The sequence below is a fragment of the Podarcis tiliguerta genome (assembly GCF_965153285.1).
Source record: "Podarcis tiliguerta genome assembly, chromosome: 9".
Classification (NCBI taxonomy): Eukaryota; Metazoa; Chordata; class Lepidosauria; order Squamata; family Lacertidae; genus Podarcis; species Podarcis tiliguerta.
In genome coordinates, this window is record NC_139542.1 from 34,994,957 (window position 1) to 35,015,628 (window position 20,672).

Consider the following 20,672-nt stretch of genomic DNA (forward strand, 5'->3'; position numbering starts at 1 on the left):
TTTCTAATCATTGTCCAACATTTTTGATCCTTTAATCCTATTCTGATTTTATATGTTCCAAGTGTTCCTGTTCTCCTGAGCAGCGCGTGTGAACAGTCTGGTCCCTTGCTCACCATTTTGCCTAGAGAATAAGGCATATCCCTTCTTAAACACACAAAATTCATAATTAAATCCTAGCAAAAAGACAGATGAATCCTGGGAGAATTTCTGTGTGTGTAATAACCCTCTTGCTGTGCCTCCAGGAGGCGTCTACCACTTCCCCAACACACACACTGATTCCCTGGCAGGCACACCTGAACTCTGATTAGCTGGAAACTACTTTAGCCTTTAAGCCTGCTGTGGGTCCTGAGCCCTTAAAATGGGCCTTGGCCATACAGACGTTGTCCCTCTTGATTTCCCCAACCGGCAACTGATGCTTGAAACTTCCAGTGCCAGAGGTGACCACAATGTTCATTTGGATAAAGTGTAGGATTATTTAAGACCACTAGTCTGGTGCAGTGTTTTATTTCAACTCTGAGCTTCCTACCTGCTATTTCTCCTCCAGCCCCCTTTTTTTTACTTCTACAGTGGTACCTCGGGTTACATACGCTTCAGGTTACAGGCGCTTCAGGTTACAGACTCCACTAACCCAGAAATATTACTTCGGGTTAAGAACTTTGCTTCAGGATGAGAACAGAAATCGTGCAGCGGCGGCGCAGCAGCAGCATGAGGCCCCATTAGCTAAAGTGGTGCTTCAGGTTAAGAACAATTTCAGGTAAGAACGGACCTCCAGAAGGAATTAAGTTCTTAACCCGAGGTACCACTGTACTCAATTTGAATAAACTGCTTAATTGGATTTCTGGGCTGTACTGATTTTGGCGCACACTCGGCGGCTGTTTATCCTCCCACCATGTGGCTTAGGCTGCTTGGGGCTACACTAGGGGTTGTCAAAGTGATTGGATGAGCAGACAGGAGACAGGCTGAAGTTGCAAAAAGTCTCGGACGTCAGCTGGCTGCTCTCCAACGCTCAAGGAGATCACCGTAAGGCAGTGGGAATCCCGCACCCTTGGCATTAGGTGACACAGAAAAGGGTTGTGGCAGCAGAGAGAAACTACTGCAGGTTCCTAAGGCTATGAGCCTGCCCTTCAAGTTTGGTGCTGAAACAGGGCACCGTCCTACTGTCACAGAGTGCAGTGTTTTAGTTAGCCTTGTAGTTTGGAGGCCTTTGTTTCTGTGCAACTGTGTGTAATATTTTTCAATCAATCCAAATAGTTTTTTAAAAATTTGTTTACAGTGGTACCTCAGGTTACATACGCTTCAGGTTACAGACTCCGCTAACCCAAAAATAGTGCTTCAGGCTAAGAACTTTGCTTCAGGATGAGAACAGAAATCATACTCCGGCTGCACGGCAGCAGCAGGAGGCCCCATTAGCTAAAGTGGTGCTTCAGGTTAAGAACAGTTTCAGGTTAAGTACGGACCTCCGGAACGAATTAAGTACTTAACCCAAGGTACCACTGTATCACTCAACCTCTTGTTTTTAATGATATTATTTCTCCCATGTGTGGTCATGTCCCAAGTGATTATTTTCATTTATCAGCCATGATTGTTATTAATATTACTTAGCGCTTACTGTCCTTGTGTGCCTCTTTTCCACATACACACTAGGGTCTTTTACTGAAGTACTATTTTGTGTGAATAAACACTCACTGCTTAAGCAGAAAAGTACCACACAACAATAACACACACATTTAGCAAAGTGTGTTGTCCTCATCTACCTTGTGCCTGGTCAGGGCAAGAGGTGGGGGCAGCGGGAGAGATGGCTTTTTCCACCCACTAAGCTGAAATGCACCTTCTCTGTTGTGGCCAGAAATAGTGATGACATTCAACAGCTGCAAGTTCTCTCTCTCTCTCAGGCTAGCAGAACTAGCAGTGGGAGCAAACAGCAGAGAATATGGGTTTGCTTTGTGTTCACAGCAGAACCTAGATATACAACCTACCTGCTTTGTAGGAAGCAGCTAAGAAGGGAGAATATTCCAGGGCACTATACCACCTGAGCTGTCATCACATACCTGTAAAGGATGGAGAGAGCCAGGGCAAGACTGCACTGGCGGTGCACAAAATTCACATACCCTTGTTCCCACCACCAACTTGATGTTTTCCTCACTGTCTCTCTGCTGGACACATCCCAATCTGGCAAACAACAACACTGGCACAGCTGGGAGGGTGCCATGACCGACAGGATTTCGGGTGGGATAAGTATATGGGTCCACAAAGAGCAAGTTCCCAATGCCCACATTAGCCTATTCCTCAAATCAAAAGACTTTGTTTGCAGCTCTATGTGCAGTAGAACCAGTAGCACCTCTCTAATGCTGCTGAATTTTTGACCACAAACAAAACCACAGGGAAGAAAAAGAATCCCTTTCAGTCTTCAGTCTACACACACACACACACACACACACACACACAGACTGTCAACTTAAAGGAACCTAGCACAAAACCTCCTAGGCCCATTTGTATGTAATTTGGCAGGTTTCACACCTAGGGGCACTTCTGCTATTTTCAGATCAATCGCCCTCAAAACACTAGCACAGACAAAATGAATCTCTTTGAATTTATTGTTCTATTGTCTGTGTGCTGCCCCAGCTTTTTTTGCCCATTACTAACTTTCTATGCTACTAGTGACCAATAAGCATAATAAATCAATCTTTCTTTCTTTCTTTCTTTCTTTCTTTCTTTCTTTCTTTCTTAGCATCCCCAAACTGCGAATGCTGTCCTTATGAGGAATCTGCAGTAGCTATCTTTCTTTGGTAGGATCCATCCCCTTAGAAGGGACTACCATGCCTGCAAATTTTATCCATTTCTGCAAAATATGAGAACTATAAAATGTTATTCTAAAAAAAAAGAAAAAAGATTAAACTTTAAAAGGCACCTGCCACAAAAAACACTATTGATTTGCCTGTAATTTGTCAAATTTTATTCACTTTGGAGGGGCTATTATGCCCACATAAATCATGTATCTCTTTCAAAAGGAATAACATTGGAACATTTTTTAAATTTCTCAACAGTGCACAGGTGAGAACAAAGCCTTATTTTTCTGAAGAAGATTCAGACCCTGAGCTGAATCACAGAGTCTCTGAAGTCCTTTGGACCAAACTCGGCTGTTTCCATAGTGCCAACTCAAGGTCCAACCAAATATTGCGGCTGGTATATTCCCTACCTGTCAGGGTCTACAATTTAGTAATTACTGTTAAAATAATGCTAATGTTTTGCTACCAAACTTTCCTCTAGGTTCCCCTCTAAGGAGGAACAACTGCAACCCCAATCTAAGACCCATTGAATTTTGTGGTTCTTACTAAAGAAGAAATATATTTACCTAGGCTGATTTGCAAGATGTGTACAACCCAAATTCAAAAGTGGCATTTTGATTCTCCATAGCGTGGTATTTTCGAATAAGAAGCAAGTAGCTCCTGACCATGTAGGGCCCTGTCCCCAAACAACAACTCTTGGTGTTTTCTAAAAACATTTTCAAATGCTGATAATGAATAAGAGCACATGTTCATCATACAGCCTGTTCTTGCATGCTGATATTTTGTACTTATTTTTGTTCCATATGACAAACTGGAATATATCCAAGAGCACCATCACATAAACATCTACACTCTGTGTGTTGCAAAGAAGCCTTAGCAGAATTCAAAGAAGCCTAAAAGTGGATTTAAACATTGCATGTGTGTATAGTACCTGAAATTAGACAGTAATCCGTGTCACAGGAATTGCAGATATTGTACTAAGACTGCATTTTCCAAGTAAAATCTTCTAATAGTAATTAACCTAATTGTGTTCCTGGCATCCTGAATAGCTCATTCTCTTGACACAGTGCTTGCACAGCCAGAGCAAGCGACGGCAAAGAAGCCAGAAAAAGGCTTACAGCAACAGCACTATACACAGAAATCACAAACCTCCTGGGATTCGGGAAGTGGCTTAAAACACCAGAACTTTCAAACTTTCCCAGACATATTGAAAGGTGCTGTTGTATCAGCCCACTGTTTAATCAACATAGTTCAACCATTCATTACAAAGGGCTGCACCCGCAAGCCCAAATGTAGCATGAATGAATTTGAAGGAACACAGAAAGTAATGTGCACATCTTGAAAGGCCATTGAAAAAGGCTCAGAGTGAAATCAATTGGCAGGATATGTGAATGTCCTCCAGATGTGGTTGGACTCCAGCTCCCATTATCCCTGACCATAGTCCATGCTGGCTGGGATTGAGAGGAGTTGGGAGTCTAAGCAACATCTGGAGGGCCACACATTGCCCTTTCCTTCCCTGCACCAGACACACTAACCTCCCATTCCCTATTGCCAAGATGCACATCATTCCAGCAGGTTTTCCCCTTTCTGGGGTTTCCCTTCTGCCTTGTACCTGTCCTCTTCCCTTTTGTCTTCCACCTTGACTGCTACAACCTTTCTCCCCCTACCCTTCCCAAAACAGCCCGTATTACTTTCCTGCTCCCCTGCATTCAAAAACTGTCCTTGCATCCCTTGGCATTTAGCTTCAAGCTATTCAAAGGCCAGCTCTTAGATGCGCCCCATCACTCACTCCACTAGCCTTCCCCTCTTTTCCCCCCAGCTCAAGAAGGGGGGGGGGGCAAAGAGAGAGAGAGAGAGAAATAGCCAAAAACTCATCTTATGGCGAGGCAAAGCACACAGCGCTGCCTGCTTTTCACCCAGATCCCAGGATGTTATTAACCCCGGCCACGGCCATTGGCTTGGCTATTAATAACATCCTGGGAGGCTGGTTGGGTGCAATGGTCCAAGGAGGGGTGCGATTAAACTGTCCAGAAGGGAGATCCTCAAACAGTGGGACTTTTTGGGGGGAGGGGGATGGTTGTGGCTCAGCACCCTCCCCCCCCCCCAACACCCGCTCACCTGCGGGGGGCATGGTGATGGTCTCGTTGGCGTTGCTGGAGCCCACGTTGTAGACGACCACGGCCGAGGCATTTTGCGCGGCGGCGTGCCGGATCTTATCCTTGTAAGTGCAGTTCCCCTTGGGGATGAGCGCGATCCAGATCTTGCCGGGCCCGGGCACGGCGAACCTGGCGTTGGGGTCGCAGGCTAGCCGGTCGGCGACCGCCGAGGTCATCACCACCTGGCCCCAGACGTCGTGCTTGGGCGAGTGTTCCCCGTAGCGGCCGCACTCGGTCTTCTCGCTACGCAACTCCCCGCCTGCGCCGCCGCCGCCGCCGCCGCCACCAGGATCCGGGTAAGTAATGTTCACGAAGGCCGTGTACCACTCCTCTTTCTCGGCCACGGTGAAATCCAGGCACAGCAGATGCACGAAACAAAAGGAAAGCAGCCATGTTGAGAGAGCCAGGCTGCGGCACGCTTGGATCACGGACATTGCCATCTTCGCCTCCTGCTCCCGCTCGCCCCCCCGCCGCCGCCGCGCGCGTGTCTGCATGTGGGGGGGCGCGCGCGCGCGCGTGGAGAAGGCGCGCGGGGACACGCCAGCCCGGGCGGAGGAGGCAGGCGGCGCGCCCTCACCTTTGCAACCCGCTCGGCATTCCCAGCTCCTCTGCTGGGCGCGCGGGGGAAAGAAACAAAAGCGGACGGCGGCGCAGCCTCGCTTGCCGTCGGCTCGTCCTCCTCGCTCTCGAGCGGCTTAAGAAGGGCGGGAGGGCGGCCGACTGGCTGGCTGGCTGGCGCGCCCGGCCAAGCGGGTCCTTCTCAGTGCCAGCTGGGCTCCCCAGAGTCGCGGGCGAAGCCGGCCTCTTCGCAGCTGAGGGAAAAGCCCCCGAGAGGCAGCGCGCTGCTCCGGCGGCCTCTCCGGCTCTGGAGCTCCCTCATCCCCCCTCGCCTTGTGGGCTTCCCAGCCGCCTCACGCCAGGGGAGATGTTTTGTTTTGGAGGGTGGGGGGTAGAAGGGGCGGGAAAAGAGGGGAGCTAAGGTTGGAGGGGGGAGCGAGGAGGTCGAGCGCAGGAGGAGCTTGCCTGTGATGTCAAGAGCTCCCGCTTGCAGCTGCTCGGCTTTTGCGAGGCTGGTCTCTCGACTCCGAAGGGAAGGAAGGACGCCTGCCGGCAGACAGAGGGAAGGCAGCCTGCCCGGCCGCCGTTTGCAGGAGAGAGGAAAGGTGAGGAGCAGCGAAGCCCGCTTGGTCCCCTGTGAACTGGGGAGAGGTCCCGAGGCCTCGTCCGAATGAGTCCCCGCAGGTGGGAGAATGGACTGCGCCCGCGCGGGAGGGAAGGCCTCTGTGAACGTCTTTCTAGAAGAAAATCTCTACGAGGAGACAACTTGTCACAGCAGAGCAAGAGGCAGATCGAGAATTTTCAGCCTGATATGCTGGGGTGATTTTGAGAAAATAAAATAACTTCCAGGCAGGTGGTGTTGCTTTTTAAATTGTGGTTATAGGCAGTACTTTAAAAAAAAAATGTTTAGGGGTGCTCTCATTTTTGCTCAAGAAGATCACCATTTTATAGTTCAAATCAGGAAAAATAAATACAGTAAATTTACAGAGATTCACAAAATGTTTAGGGGTATGCGTACCCCTGCGTCCCACCAGAAAAAAGCACTGGTTATAGGGAATATTTGGGGGTGGGGGTGGCAAGCCCCCGCTTGGAGTTTGAAGTGGTATGTTCCTCTTTATCACCTTGGTTCCCCCAGGGAGCTCATTCTGCTGCAGGCCATAATGAGTGCAAGCAGCATGGTAAGTGGATTTGCACCAACTTATCCCAAACTACTTCACTATCCTGGTACTCTTCAGTAACCATTCATACAAGCTTTCATTCAGTGTTATCCCTTGATCTCTGCTCACTCACACTTAAAGGTTTTTTTAAAGAAACCCTCACCCATCAGACAGAAAAAGCATTGCCAAAGCATTTGTAGCTGGTGTAACATTGCTTTTGCACAAAAGTCTCCCCCACTTTTTTTTAAATGGAGAAGGTAAGTGGCGGGAGGTCTGTCCACAAATCTTATGAATGAACCCACTTAGGAAAAGTGTGCGCTCATCAGATAGAGACCGGATCCTAGACAAAATGGGGAAGGAACAGAATATAAATACAGGCTGGGATTGGTTCAATAGATCTATACAGTGGTACCTCGGGTTAAGTACTTAATTCGTTCCGGAGGTCCGTACTTAACCTGAAACTGTTCTTAACCTGAAGCACCACTTTAGCTAATGGGGCCTCCTGCTGCCGCCACGCCTCTGGAGCACGATTTCTGTTCTCATCCTGAAGCAAAGTTCTTAACCTGAAGCACTATTTCTGGGTTAGCGGAGTCTATAACCTGAAGCGTATGTCACCTGAAGCGTATGCAACCCGAGGTACCACTGTACTGCTCTTTGCACTTGTTTGAAAAGCTTGCAGAGAGGAGGACACAAAGAAATCCCGGGGGGGGGGGGGGGAGCAGGTGCATGTGGACAGCCCGGGGCAATGAGTTACAGGTTTGGAACAGCCATCGCATCTTGTACATCCGCTTTCCTGTAGCTTGCCATCACCTTCAGTGCAAGGGTTTTCAATGCAGCAAATCACACATTCAGCTGTGTGACTCACCAAACGGTGAGTCATCCAGTGATGCATGTGTGAATCAGCCCTCTGGGAGCCACAGCCAAGGTTTCCTCGTGTGTATTCATAGGCACAGCATGGGATTTCTGCTGTTAGTCAAGGACTGTAGGTGGCTATAAAACCATGTCTGCAGCTGATCCACTTTCCAAGCTCAAGTTTTAAAGACTTGTTTCCCTCCCTACAGCAACGAGGTTAGGCACATTACTTACATCTTTTCCTATCAGAAGCTACTCAATAAGCAGGAACATATGGAGTGTGGGGTTAGTCTAATCCGTGGCAGAAAAGCGGGAAGAAGGAAAAAGCTGGTGAAACAGTGAGATCCAGCCGCACATCCTGTTAGTGTTGAGGCAACCTCTGATAGCCACCAAGACTGCAGTCTTGTACACATTTACTGGCAAGTAAGCAGTGGGACTTACTTTTGAGTAGATATGCCACTTTATTAGCTTATGTTTCATTTTTTAGATGGCCACAACAACCGACGCTATCAAACCTCTTCGTATGTATGTTGAACCATTACAATAAATCTCTTGTCACCCTTCTCATAATACTCGCATTGTATATATGATGATGGGACACGGGTGGCACTGTGGGTTAAACCACAGAGCCTAGGACTTGCCGATCAGAAGGTTGGTGGTTCAAATCCCCGCGACGGGGTGAGCTCCCGTTGCTCGGTCCCTGCTCCTGCCAACCTAACAGTTCGAAAGCACGTCAAAGTGCAAGTAGATAAATAGGTATCGCTCTGGCGGGAAGGTAAACGGCATTTCCATGCGCTGCTCTGGTTTGCCAGAAGCAGCTTAGTCATGCTGGCCACATGACCTGGAAGCTGTACACCGGCTCCCTTGGCCAATAAAGTGAGATGATCGCCACAACCCCAGAGTCAGCCACGACTGAACCTAACGGTCAGGGGTCCCTTTACCTTTTTATATATGATGATAATATAAATGTTATGATGTGGTGTCCTTGTCCACCTTTCTTTGCACTCTGCTTCTAGAAACTTCATGGCTCTTACCACTGCTTAATTTCAGCCCCAGATTCAGCCCTGGAAATTTTTGAATTGTCAAGGCTCAGTTTGGGAATGCAGGAGTAAATAATGAAGATTATACCTCTGATCACGTGCATACTTTTCTCAATACTCAGTAAAATCCCAGGGAATCCTTATACAACTAGGACTGGTCATGAAGAACTCCATTAACTGCCACTATTCTATTATACACAGCTGTGAGGTAATCTTTGGCCTGAATCCAAAACTGCTGCTCCTTCTCCAGCCCTGGCCTAGCCACATCCTCACCATTGACAATTACTGTACTATAGTTGCTGACTGTCCACTCTATTTTTCCATTATGTTCTTTGGGCTTGAGATTCTGATTCAGCCTTCTTTGATCTGGCTATCCACAAACCACAGAGAACACCAATGACACAATGGAAGAGATAACATCCCTCTTTGTGTGCATGTATATAGCTTGGTCTCCTTTATCTGCCCAGATATTCATGCAGGTCATGCATTTCTAAAATATGGAAGCAGAACAGCAACAAGAGGAAGAGGAAGTAGTAGTAGTAGAAGAACAACAATCAAATGTATTGATTGGAATAGATAAAAGAAGACAAAAAGTCTTCTTTCTCCAGAAGAGCAAAAAAGCAATGCACTTCAGTTTTAATTGCAGCCACCTCCACCAAACGTTTTGGAGAAGCGTCACAACTGAATCATGTGAGCTTTGCATGGGTGTGGATCCTGCTGGTGGCAGTGATGGGCTTTGGTAATACGGTGCCTTGGGCACGGACAAAATTTGGCGCCCCCTCTAAAGAGTTATTATTTTCACCACAATTCCATTTGGTACAGTTGCTTTTTTATGAATCTTCTCAGTAGGTATCCATATAAATATAGGTTTGTTGTTGTGGTTTTACATTCCTTAGCTCAGTGCCCTGTGGGTTGGGGGGGGGACCACACACACCACCCTAAATCTAGTCTGCTGGTGGGATTTCAAGTGCTGCATGAGGTCTTGGTTGCTTTGCTTCCATTCTCTCAACAAGAGGGGAAGAGTCAAGGAGAAGATGGGCTGGGGACAAGGATACGTGGGGTGGGGAAGAAGGGGAAGTGACCAGAGTGAACTGATGCCACGGGTTGGATGAAATTCAGCCATGGGCCAAGCAATGCAATAATAAACTGGGATTATTTATTGAAATATTCATATCATGCCTTCATTAAAAAAACAACAACCCAGAAAGGTGGTCTACAGCATAGAAAATTACAATTAAAACACCAATAAAAGCATAAATAAAAAGAAATGCACATTGCAAAGGCCTGTCTGAATAACATCGTTTTGAGAAGACATCTAAAAGAAGGCAAGGGTGATTCCTGCTGAACTTCTATTGGCAGGGAGTTCCACAGAGCAGAGCCAGCCACATGAAAGGCTTGGTCCCTTTCAGAAGCCAAGCGAACCTCAGGGGTGTGAGGAAGCACAAGAAGAGCCCCACCAGTGGATCTTGGTGATCAAGGTGGAGTGTAAGGAGACAGGCAGTCCTCAAGGTATTTGGGCCCAAGTTGTGTAGGCTTTTGCATATTAACACAAACCTGGCCTGGTAGCAAACTCTCTCAGCACAGCTCTCTCAGAAGAGGAGTGACATTTGCCAGTAGCCTGCTTCTGTGAGTCATCTGGCCCTTGCAGCTTCCAGACCAGATACAAGGGCAGCCCTACATGAAACATATTACAGTAATCAAGTCTTGAGGTTACCCCAATGCATAGACCACTGTGGTCAGACTATGAGCAGTGCTTTAATACACACACAGCCCACTGTATTGTTATCAAAGTTTCAAGAAGATGGAAAGAACAGTTCTTATGCAATGGCCAGCAAAGAGGAAAGTAGAACAGCTCAACAGCCAAAGTAGGTGGAGAGAAATAGTTTTTCTTTTCATATGTCATCTCTGAGCAGAGGGTGGGGGGTGAAGGAGTAGCATCCGTGGGAGGCAGCTGAGTCATAGTCCTTTAGCTGCCTCCAGAGCTACTGGTGGGAGCTGAGGCTTTCACGAAGAATGGGGAAAGGCAAAACCCTTGACTATTTTTAGTTCTTCCATCCCTGCCGATAGCTGCTGGGGGAAAGATATAGCCTGACATTTTACATTTGTTCTTCATCAAGGTAAAAGAAATACAAAATATTTATTTCATAAAATTGTATTCCACATTCCAAGGAGAACCCTCACAAAACAGCTTCCAACAAATGAGGGTGTGTGTGTGAACCAATGGGTGGTATTCAATTAAATATTACTCTGAGTAGACCTGCCTGCTGAAATCAATGGACATTTTTTAAAAAAAAGTTTTAAAATTTGAATTCGACCTGAACATTGACATCTAGTGTCACATTTGTATAATGCACTTAAAACATTATATTTGCAACTGTATAGCTGAGTCCCCAGCCAAGTCTTAATTTCAGAGGGTTTCCTCTGTGTAAAACTTAGTTGAATTTGTTGTCATCTGTCTGTCTCAAGAGATAATGAAGTGTGCCTCTGGGGGTGAAGTCCAACTGTGCATTAGTAGCACCAAAGTGACCTTCCCAAGGCACAGGCAAGGGCAGTGTGTATGGAAGTCCTGGGCTGCCCAGACGACAATAGTCCTATCTCAGCTTTGCTGATGTGGCCCAAAGGAAAGCAGAGCAATAAGTATGGGCACCAGTTTGACTGCAGGAGTTGCCAGAAGGAGGTGTACAAGGCACTGCCCAACCATCTTAGGGACTCCACTCTGGATTTGTGTAGTGTTTCGTCCGTAGTCTTTTCTTCACCAGAAGATATCCAGTATAAGGCAGCAGAAGATTAGGATCAGAGTTTTCCTTCTCATGCTGGAACACTGGGCCAAAGCCAACCAAGTGAAATTCAACATGCAAGCTTTTATTTAAAAGAACCAAAGGGGACTTCCTGTTTTTACACACTAGCTTATCTAAGCAATGTGATTACTTGGTGTCCTCAGGATGGGACAATTCATTACAACAATTAATTCGTTATAGTGAATTTGGAAAATGTAAAACATAGAAATGACTGGTGAACTTCTGTCTGTCTAAAGACTTTTTTTTTTTTAAAGTGTAACATTTACCAGGAGATGTGCTTCTCTGTATATTTGCTCTAAGAACACCTGGTTAAAGATGGCACCTACCTATTTAAATGTATAGTTGTAATCTCATACTTGCCTATCTGGAAGTAACCCTCATTAAATTCAATTGGACCTACTGCTGGGTAGACATGTAGGGTTGCATGACTTGCTCCCAATTAAGTAGTTGGATGGGAGGGCAAAATTCAACTCTCTAATCATGCATGTCTACTCATAAGCCAGTTCTATCGAGCCCAATTTACTCCCTGGTAAGTATATATAAGTGGGACGCAAGGTGGTGCTGTAGGTTAAACCACAGAGCCCAGGACTTGCCAATCAGAAGGTTGGTGGTTCGAATCCCCGCGATGGGGTGAGCTCCCATTGCTCGGTCCTAGCTCCTGCCAACCTAGCAGTTCAAAAGCATGTCAAAGTGCAAGTAGATAAATAGGTACCGCTCCGGCAGGAAGGTAAATGGCATTTCCGTGTGCTGCTCTGGCTCGCCAGAAGTGGCTTAGTCATGCTGGCCACATGACCCAGAAGCTGTACGCCGGCTCCCTCGGCCAATAAAGCGAGATGAGCGCCGCAACCCCAGAGTCGGCCATGACTGGACCTAATGGTCAGGGGTCCCTTTACCTTTAAGTATATATAGGATTGCAGCCTAAGGGGGACTTTGTAGGGAGTGAAATTGGCTAGTCTTGATGCAAAGTGTGGAGAAACTCATTTACAGCTTCATCTCAGGGGTGGTTTGAATGTGTGTGGAGCAGACAATGGACATAATGTTCCTAGTCGGTTTCTCTACCTGTGAGAATATGCTTTGCAGGCTGAAGTTAGAGTCACATCACAAGAGATGTGGTACCTTGTGGCATAGACACGGCTCTGACATTGATGCAATCACATTATAGACAACATTAAAAATCACAATGAGTCCAGCTGGGTGCAGGGAAACTCTATTTTCTCCAACAATGTATTGCAGTAGGAGTGCTGCAAAATTGTGACATTCCAGAAATATAAGCGCATTTGTCATATTCTAAACCAATCATCTGGAAAGGCCCAAAGTATTATTTAAAAGGCACCCATTCTCTACTCACAGGAGGAGCAAGCTAACCATAACTGATCAATCTCTCTGGAACACAACAGAGTATTAGCAGAGGTAATTTCCCGCTGTTCCAGGTGAGTGGCCTTAATTATGTTATGCCCATTTTTATTTCAAATTTTTGAATTTGAAAGCAAAATTGTTCCATGGTCTGCAGAATAGCCCATTATGGAATAAAGCAACTGTGAAAATGCCCCTAGAGAATGGAATCTTGTTAAGAAATGAGATCTTTATCCACCACAATGTGAACATCAAAACGAAGACTGCTTTACAATCAGTTGCGCACATCAGCCTGTGTGAGAAATGAAAGCAGTAATTTGAAGTTTCCAGCAGCCAAGGCCAGGCAGAGGGGAAGTCTCATGGAGACAGAATTCTCAGAGAACTGGGAAATTAATGCCAAAGATTATTTAATGCTTGAGGCAGCGAGGAGGAAAATCTCGCCATGATTCATGTTGCAGGCACCGCGGAATTAAAAAGAGATTAGCGCCCTCCCCATGTGTCACTCACTCTGAATCTTCCTAGAAATCTTTAATGCCACCTTTTTCTGAATGTGTTTGTTATGTGAGCGTCCATCAGAATTGGGGGGGGGGGAGAGAATATGCACCCAGATCACATGTAAAACTTCAAAAGTTATTTTAAACATGTGAAAAGATGCATGGTTTTTTATGGATCTAGGAGGTGAGCATTCACATTTTTCAATTCATTTCTCTTTTGATGGCGTAGAGTTGCATGCTCCAGCAGAGGGTCAATCATCCCCACTTGACCATAAGGTTCACTAGGTGGAGAATCAAGTATGCCTTTTTGTGTTGGCCTTTCCCCCCTCCCTGAAGCAAAACCAATCCCTTGTGATTGAAGCTGACTATACTAAGGCTGCATTCAAACAGCATTCTCCCTCCCCATTTTCTCAATGTTTCCCTAATTGTTCATTTCTGTATTATAACTTTTGCATGACCAAAAATATATATAAAAAAATGCTCCCAGAAACATAGTTGGAATACAGCACAAGTTTAGTGCCCAGGGAAAAAAACCCAACAATTTTCAAATAACGTGGAAATGAGCATTACACATGCACTAGAACCTGCTATATTTCCAAAACTGGCTTTTACCTTGGGTGCATTCAGATGTGGTCAGGATTGCATTAATTTTTACTAATTATATTGCTGGCACTTCTGTCCCGTTTTCTAACATTTCTTTCACACCACAGTACCTGATGTGCCGTGGAACTGTGGCTTTTTAACTACTACACTGGCATGTCATGCTAAATTTCATTTACACTAGTGGGTGTTGTGTGGCACGGCAACGAATGTCTTTGGATAATGACACTATTCCCCCAACCTTTCTGTGGGTTCTTCTGTTCCCCCATGATTCATTCCTCCGTGAAAGCAGCAGGGAAGAACTGAATGCCAGTATAGCACCCCAAATTCAGTCACCTGCAATTTCCAGATTAAGGGGGCTGTGGACAGTCCCCCCAATGTAATCAAATAGCACACAAGTGTAGATACATGAGCTATACAGTGGTGCCTCACAAGACGAAAAGAATCCGTTCTGCGAGTCTCTTCGTCTAGCGGTTTTTTCGTCTTGCGAAGCAACCCTATTAGCGGATTAGCGGATTAGCGCTATTAGCGGTTTAGCGGCTATTAGCGGCTATTAAAGGCTTAAGGGATTAGCGGATTAGCTGCTAAAAGGCTATTAGCAGCTTAGTGCCTTAGAAAAAGGGGGTGGGGAGCGAAAAAAAATCGCAAGAATCGCAAGACATTTTCGTCTTGCGAAGCAAGCCCATAGAGAAATTCGTCCTGCGAAGCGCATTGAAAAACGGAAAACCCTTTCATCTAGCGGGTTTTCCGTCTTGCGAGGCATTCGTCTTGCGGGGCACCACTGTATTTCATTAGCTTTCTGAAAGTGGGTTTTATATCACATATTATGCAGAAACGAGCAGTTAGGGAAACATCAGGGAAATGGAACAAACTTCAGTATGACTGCAACCCACGAGAGGCTCATGGACCAGTTTTAGTTCATTTCATGGCTGTCTTGCATTATTAAAAAATAATTCCTGCCACAAATCAAATCCAATTACAGGGCGCAAGGCTCGCTGACAAAATTCCTCAATGGGGAATCCCTGTGGAGCTCACTGTCAGCACCGATCAGCTGATTGACTCTTGCCAGCAAGCCCTGCTTGCAAAGGAGTAAGTGGGACCTCGCTTGAAGCTCCAGACCTTTCCTTTGGAGAAGGGTGTCAGCTGTGGGGCGGGTGGGTGCAGTTTGGGAGATATGTCCTCGTGGGTCAATGTGGGGCCTGTCTTAGACCTTAATCATACACCTGTGAGTTAGAGGTTCCCCAACCCCTGAACCAAACTTGGGCTGCACTCCTGTGCAGTCTCACCTAGGAGTTAGTCCCACTGAACTCAGCAGGCTTGTACAGTGGTACCTCGGGTTACATACGCTTCAGGTTACAGACTCCGCTAACCCAGAAATAGTACCTCGGATTAAGAACTTTGCTTCAGGATGAGAACAGAAATTGTGTGGTGGCAGCGGGAGGCCCCATTAGCTAAAGTGGTGCCTCAGGTTAAGAACAGCTTCAGGTTAAGAACAGACCTCCAGAACGAATTAAGTTCTTAACCCAAGGTATCACTGTATTGGTTTGTGCTGTTCAGCTTGAAGGTGCCTGGTTTTTGCTGCCTTACTTTGAATAAACTAGCTGTGGTTTAATGTGGCAAAGTTGGTCTTTCACTTATAGGTTGGGGTCGCCAGCAGTGTCCCGCAGCATGCAATCACTTCTCTCCCATGCAAGGGAGGGAACAGTGCCATGCAAATCTACCCTCCATGCACAATAATGCAGGGTCCCATGGCTGGTAGGCTACATACAATTAGAATAAAAACAGACCGTGTTAATTGCAACAACATTTTATACATTTTTTGTTAAGTGCAGAATTCTGTACTGAAATCAAACCACTCTTCATTTGTATTATACAGCCCATCCCATGAAGCTGAGTTAGCATACTATTCTTGGAAGGATGAACTTCTCTATTATTTGTTAAAATCTTTGTTGTGCTGAGGTCCAGCCACTAGAGGGAGATGTTGTTCTATAATAGGGCTCTCGGATTACTTTAATTCTCTGCCTGCCGTTTTTTTCAAAATCCCTCCAATTTGCCTGCCTTCAGTTTGCATTAGTTAATTCCCCACTAACCCTTGCTTGTAGCATTAGTGTTAGAAAGACATCGAGTCATAAGTACATTTAGGGCTGGACTTAAATCACTTTACTGTAAAAAAAAAAAAGGGGGTGCTCTTATTTCTTGCGATTCTTCTGTGTGTGATACCTTTGTGCACACAATACATTTAAAGCACATGCCCTCCCTCAAATAATTCTGGGCATGGTAGTTTGTTAAGGATTATTGGGAATTGTAACTCTGTGGCTGGTCAACTGCACTGCCCAGAATTATTTGGGGGAAAGAACGGGCGTTGAATGTCCTTTAACGGTATTGTATGTATGAAGCCACACATGTACACACTGCAATCACAGGTATTAGCAAATTGATCACTTGTGCATTGCAAAGGATCCTGGAGGGACGCACTGTTCTCTGTGTATCCTTTTCTCCATTCCCCACAACAGAACCCTCATAGCAATGAATGGCAGCCATTCTGACAGAAGAGAAGACTCCCTGGAAAAGACCCTGATGTTGGGAAAGATGGAGGGCACAAGGAGAAGGGGACGACAGAGGATGAGATGGTTGGATGGTGTTCTTGAAGCTACCAGCATGAGTTGACCAAACTGCGGGAGGCAGTGGAAGACAGGAGTGCGTGGCGTGCTCTGGTCCATGGGGTCACGAAGAGTCGGACAACTAAACAACAACAACAAAGGATGCACTCAGGGACCCTGCTGAGGTAGGATTGCCAGATGCCAAAAAGGACAGGGATCCTGCAATTTTGCTAGTTGTGCAGAAGAGGGAATAAAAAGGTAAAGGTAAAGGACCCCTGGACAGCTAAGTCCACTCAAAGGCGACTATGGGATTGCGGCGCTCATCTCGCTTTCAGACCGAGGGAGCCGGCATTTGTCCACAGACAGCTTTCCGTGTCATGTGGCCAGCATGCCTAAACCGCTTCTGGTGCAATGGAATACCGTGACAGAAACCAGAGCGCATGGAAACGCCGTTTACCCTCCTGCCACAGCGGTACCTATTTATCTACTTGCACTGGCATGCTTTGGAACTGCTAGGATAGCAGGAGCTGGGACAGGGCAATGGGAGCTTACTCTGCTGCAGGGATTTGAACCACTGACCTTCTGATCGGCAAGCCCAAGAGGCTCAGTGGTTTAGACCACAGCACCACCCGCATCCGAGAAGAGGGAATATCAGTTGCGTAGCTTGTCTTGCATCTGGCCAGCCTATATCGCAGTGGGGATTAAAACTTGTCCCTTGTCTACTAACGCTAGTAGATCTGAAGTAGCCTGCTATAGGAAGCTTAACAGGGTGGGTTATAGTGTGCTTTGACTGACTTAAATCCAGCTGAAGGTTTTGAGGATTAGGTGCAAATCAATTGAAAACAAAATACATCAAGAGTTTGTTGTCTTGGTTCAAGTCAATACCTGATGGTATGCGATCCTACGCATAGACATGGGGGGACGGTTATTAATGACATTCTGTCCTGCCTCCCCACCCCCAAGCAGTTCAGGATGGCATATACAGTGGTACCTCGGGTTAAGAACTTAATTCGTTCTGGAGGTCCTTTCTTAACCTGAAACTGTTCTTAACCTGAGGTACCACTTTAGCTAATGGGGCCTTCCGCTGCCACCATGATGCCGCTGCACGATTTCTGTTTTCATCCTGAAGCAAAGTTCTTAACCCGAGGTTATATTTCTGGGTTAGTGGAGTCTGTAACCTGAAGCGTATGTAATCTGAAGCGTCTGTAACCCGAGGAACCACTGTATGTGTCGTCGTCCCCTGCACACACACACACCATTATGTTCTCACAACAATCCTGTGAGGTAGGTCAAGTTTAGAGAGAGGGGTTCAGGAGTAACAATGCGGCAGCTGCTCACTCTCGGCCTAAACGACCTCACAATGATAGAGTGTTGATTTGAACATGAGTCTCCCTGGCCCAAAATTTTAGGCACTGCACCCCATTGATTCTCCACTGGCTTCAGTGGGACTCACTTCTCAATAGACCACGAATGAGGAACCTGTGGTCTTCTAAATGCTATGCATCTCTCCAGCCCTTATCAGCTCCATCCAGCATGGCCAATATTCATGGATAATGGGACCTGCAGCTCAGAAATATCTGGACGGCCAAGGATTTCCCAACCCTGCAGTTAGCAGACATAGGGTTGGACATTCGTGAGGATAACTTATGTGTGATATTCTGCATCATAATGTGCAATAATGAAGTTTAAACTTCAGGAAATGGGTAGTTTTGCATGGGATCCAAATCTCAAATACATTGACAGCGCCATGAAGCGCAAAACTATTTTAGAAGCATGCAGTTGGGGATTGGGGAGTCTGTGACCCTCCAGATTTCGTGAACTACAACTCCCATCATCCTTGACCACTGGCCATGCTTGCTAGGGTTAATGGAAGCTGGAGTCCAATAGCATCAAGAAAGCCACAGGTTCCCTCCCCCTGCATCAGGTCCACGCCGCAGCAAAATGCAATAAAACAGATTCTGAACAAAAACTGGAGCAGCAGAGATTAATGTTAAGAAACAGTAGAAAACTCACACATAGTGTTGCGAGGTTTGTCATTCCAGTTCTGGCATTCCAGCTCTTGCCCACCTTCAGACATGTTATTTGTCAAGCAGATGATATTTGTCATCCAACAGATATTGTATCAAACTCTAAGTGATAGATTGCTGTGTCATTTCATCAGCCTCCAGGAGCAATAACAATACTTGGACTAAGTCAACTGCACTGAGTTATACAACCACTCAGTCTCCCTGCAGTTCAGATGGGAGAAGGTGGCAATGTTTTTTCGTGGCTGGCCTCTCCAGCTCACTCAGAAGTAACCCCATTGTATTCGATGAGCTATTTTTAATTTACCAAAATTATACTAAAATATTACCAAGCCGTGAAGATGAAAGAGATAGTAACAAATGCAGTACTGTGCACAAAACATTCTCCATAAATTAATGAGAAAATAAATTGCATCTGAAAATTATCAAAGGGGAGAGGCATCCCCCCTGCTTCTAAATGTCTCGTTTTTTGTGGGGGGTTTTGCACTGACCATATTTATGGGGTGGCAGAGCGGTGTTAGTGAGTGTCCTTGCATGTTACAAATCATCTCACCAGTCCTCTGCCCCCTTCGGGCTCCTCAGTTATCCTAGGCTGGAGCTGGCACAGTGAAAACTAAAACAGCAAAACACCCACCTCCTGCAAGCCTGTCTGGTGCAAGTCAGCAGGACTTGGGGTGCAATAGTGGATCAATTGCTCTATTTCGCTGCTCACTGACCCCTTGACAGGTTGAGATGACTTAAGCAGAAGTTTGGAACCTCCTGTGGTTTCAATTTTTTGCAGCTAGGAAATCACATCAGTGATGAAACTCTGAATGGTTCTTCACTACCACAGTTTACACTATTTGAAAAAAAAGATGATCAATCAATAAATATGAGAAATTCCAGAGGGTTTGTTTTATTTTGATTGATAACCATCTTCTGAAGGGAGACTATGTTGAATCTCATTGGGAAAAGATGTTATGTACAACAGTGACGTAGAACGGATTTTTAAAAAAAATCTGGAGAAATAGCAAATCTGTGTTCATCTGAGAGATAATTATTATAAATTGCAACATGCTAGTATCTAACTCCAGGGGAAAAATGGGTGAAATATATAATTACTAGTGGACCTATAACAAAATGTTGCAGCATGCAGTCTTCCTGTTCAGCAACCAAAACTATGCTCTGTCCATGTCATTTCCCCTAGACACCAGTTTTCTTCCTCCCACCAAATAGTTGGCAAGCATTTCATGGCCACTAAATGTGCTCAATCCTGACTGGAATGATTTTGCAGCTTTTTGCTCCCTTCAAGTATATATGTGGAGCTTGCTGATACCTCCCTCTTGTGTGTGGCTGGTGCCCTTTGGCTTATATAAGGAACAGCACTTGGGGAATGAGTTCCCTATTGGTAGATAACTTGAAAAGGTTTACTTTTCAGTTCCTCCTGGGAAGGTTGAGCATATGCTGTGTGGCACAATCCTATGCATGTTTACTTGGAACATGATTTCTGTAAGGTTTACTCCCAAGTAAGCACCTATTGGATTGCCACCTAAGTGCCTCCCATCAAACCACCCACGGACTGCAATTCTGTACTTACTTCTGAGTAAACATGTACAGGATTGCATGGTAAAAGTCTGTAATATTGGCTGGATCGTGCCTTTAATTTGTAAACAGATGTTTATAGGTGTTGAAAATATACTTGACAATGTCAGCTTACTATTAGTAATAATATTATTTCCACCCCACACACCCGAGAGCCTTATATTGAATCAGAATATAAACCCATTGTATTGTCTTCTGTTATTTTACTGCATTTATATCCTACCTTTTTCTCTGAGCTCGAGGAACCATACCTGGTTTTCCCTCTCATTTAATCTGTGAGGTAGATTAAGCTGAGAGACAGTGACTGGCCTAAAGTCACCCAGTGAGCATCATGGCAGAGTATGGATTTGAACCTTGGTCTTCCAGATTCTAGTCCAACACTATGTTGAAAATAAATAACAACATTCCGTGAGGGGCACTCTAACCAACATATCACACTACAGTGGTACCTCAGGTTAAGTATTTAATTCGTTCCGGAGGTCCATACTTAACCTGAAACTGTACTTAACCTGATGCACCACTTTAGCTAATGGGGTCTCCCGCTGCCGCCGCACCGCCGGAGCATGATTTCTGTTCTCATCCTGAAGCAAAGTTCTTAACCCGAGGTATTATTTCTGGGTTAGCGGAGTCTGTAACCTGAAGCGTATGTAACCCAAGGTACCACTGTACCTGC

At 45.7% G+C, this 20,672-nt stretch overlaps 2 protein-coding genes across 4 annotated transcripts in view; one reads left to right on the forward strand and one right to left on the reverse strand.

The window, feature by feature from the left end:
- The window catches only part of RNF150 (ring finger protein 150), an 84,538-nt gene extending 78,184 nt beyond the window's left edge, over nucleotides 1-6,354 (reverse strand). The window contains exon 1 of the mRNA XM_083457447.1: nucleotides 4,905-6,354. Coding sequence (XP_083313573.1) covers nucleotides 4,905-5,436 — 532 coding nt within the window. The 5' untranslated portion in view covers nucleotides 5,437-6,354. The remainder of the gene's footprint in view (nucleotides 1-4,904) is intronic.
- Nucleotides 4,773-20,672, forward strand: part of ZNF330 (zinc finger protein 330) — a 35,262-nt gene continuing 19,362 nt past the window's right edge. For 2 of the 3 annotated variants that reach the window (XM_083457559.1, XM_083457554.1), the window contains exon 1: nucleotides 4,835-5,238. The gene's annotated coding sequence lies outside the window, so the exon portion shown is untranslated. Of the gene's footprint in view, nucleotides 5,239-20,672 lie in introns of all 3 variants that reach the window. The other variant, XM_083457557.1, reaches the window with a different exon arrangement.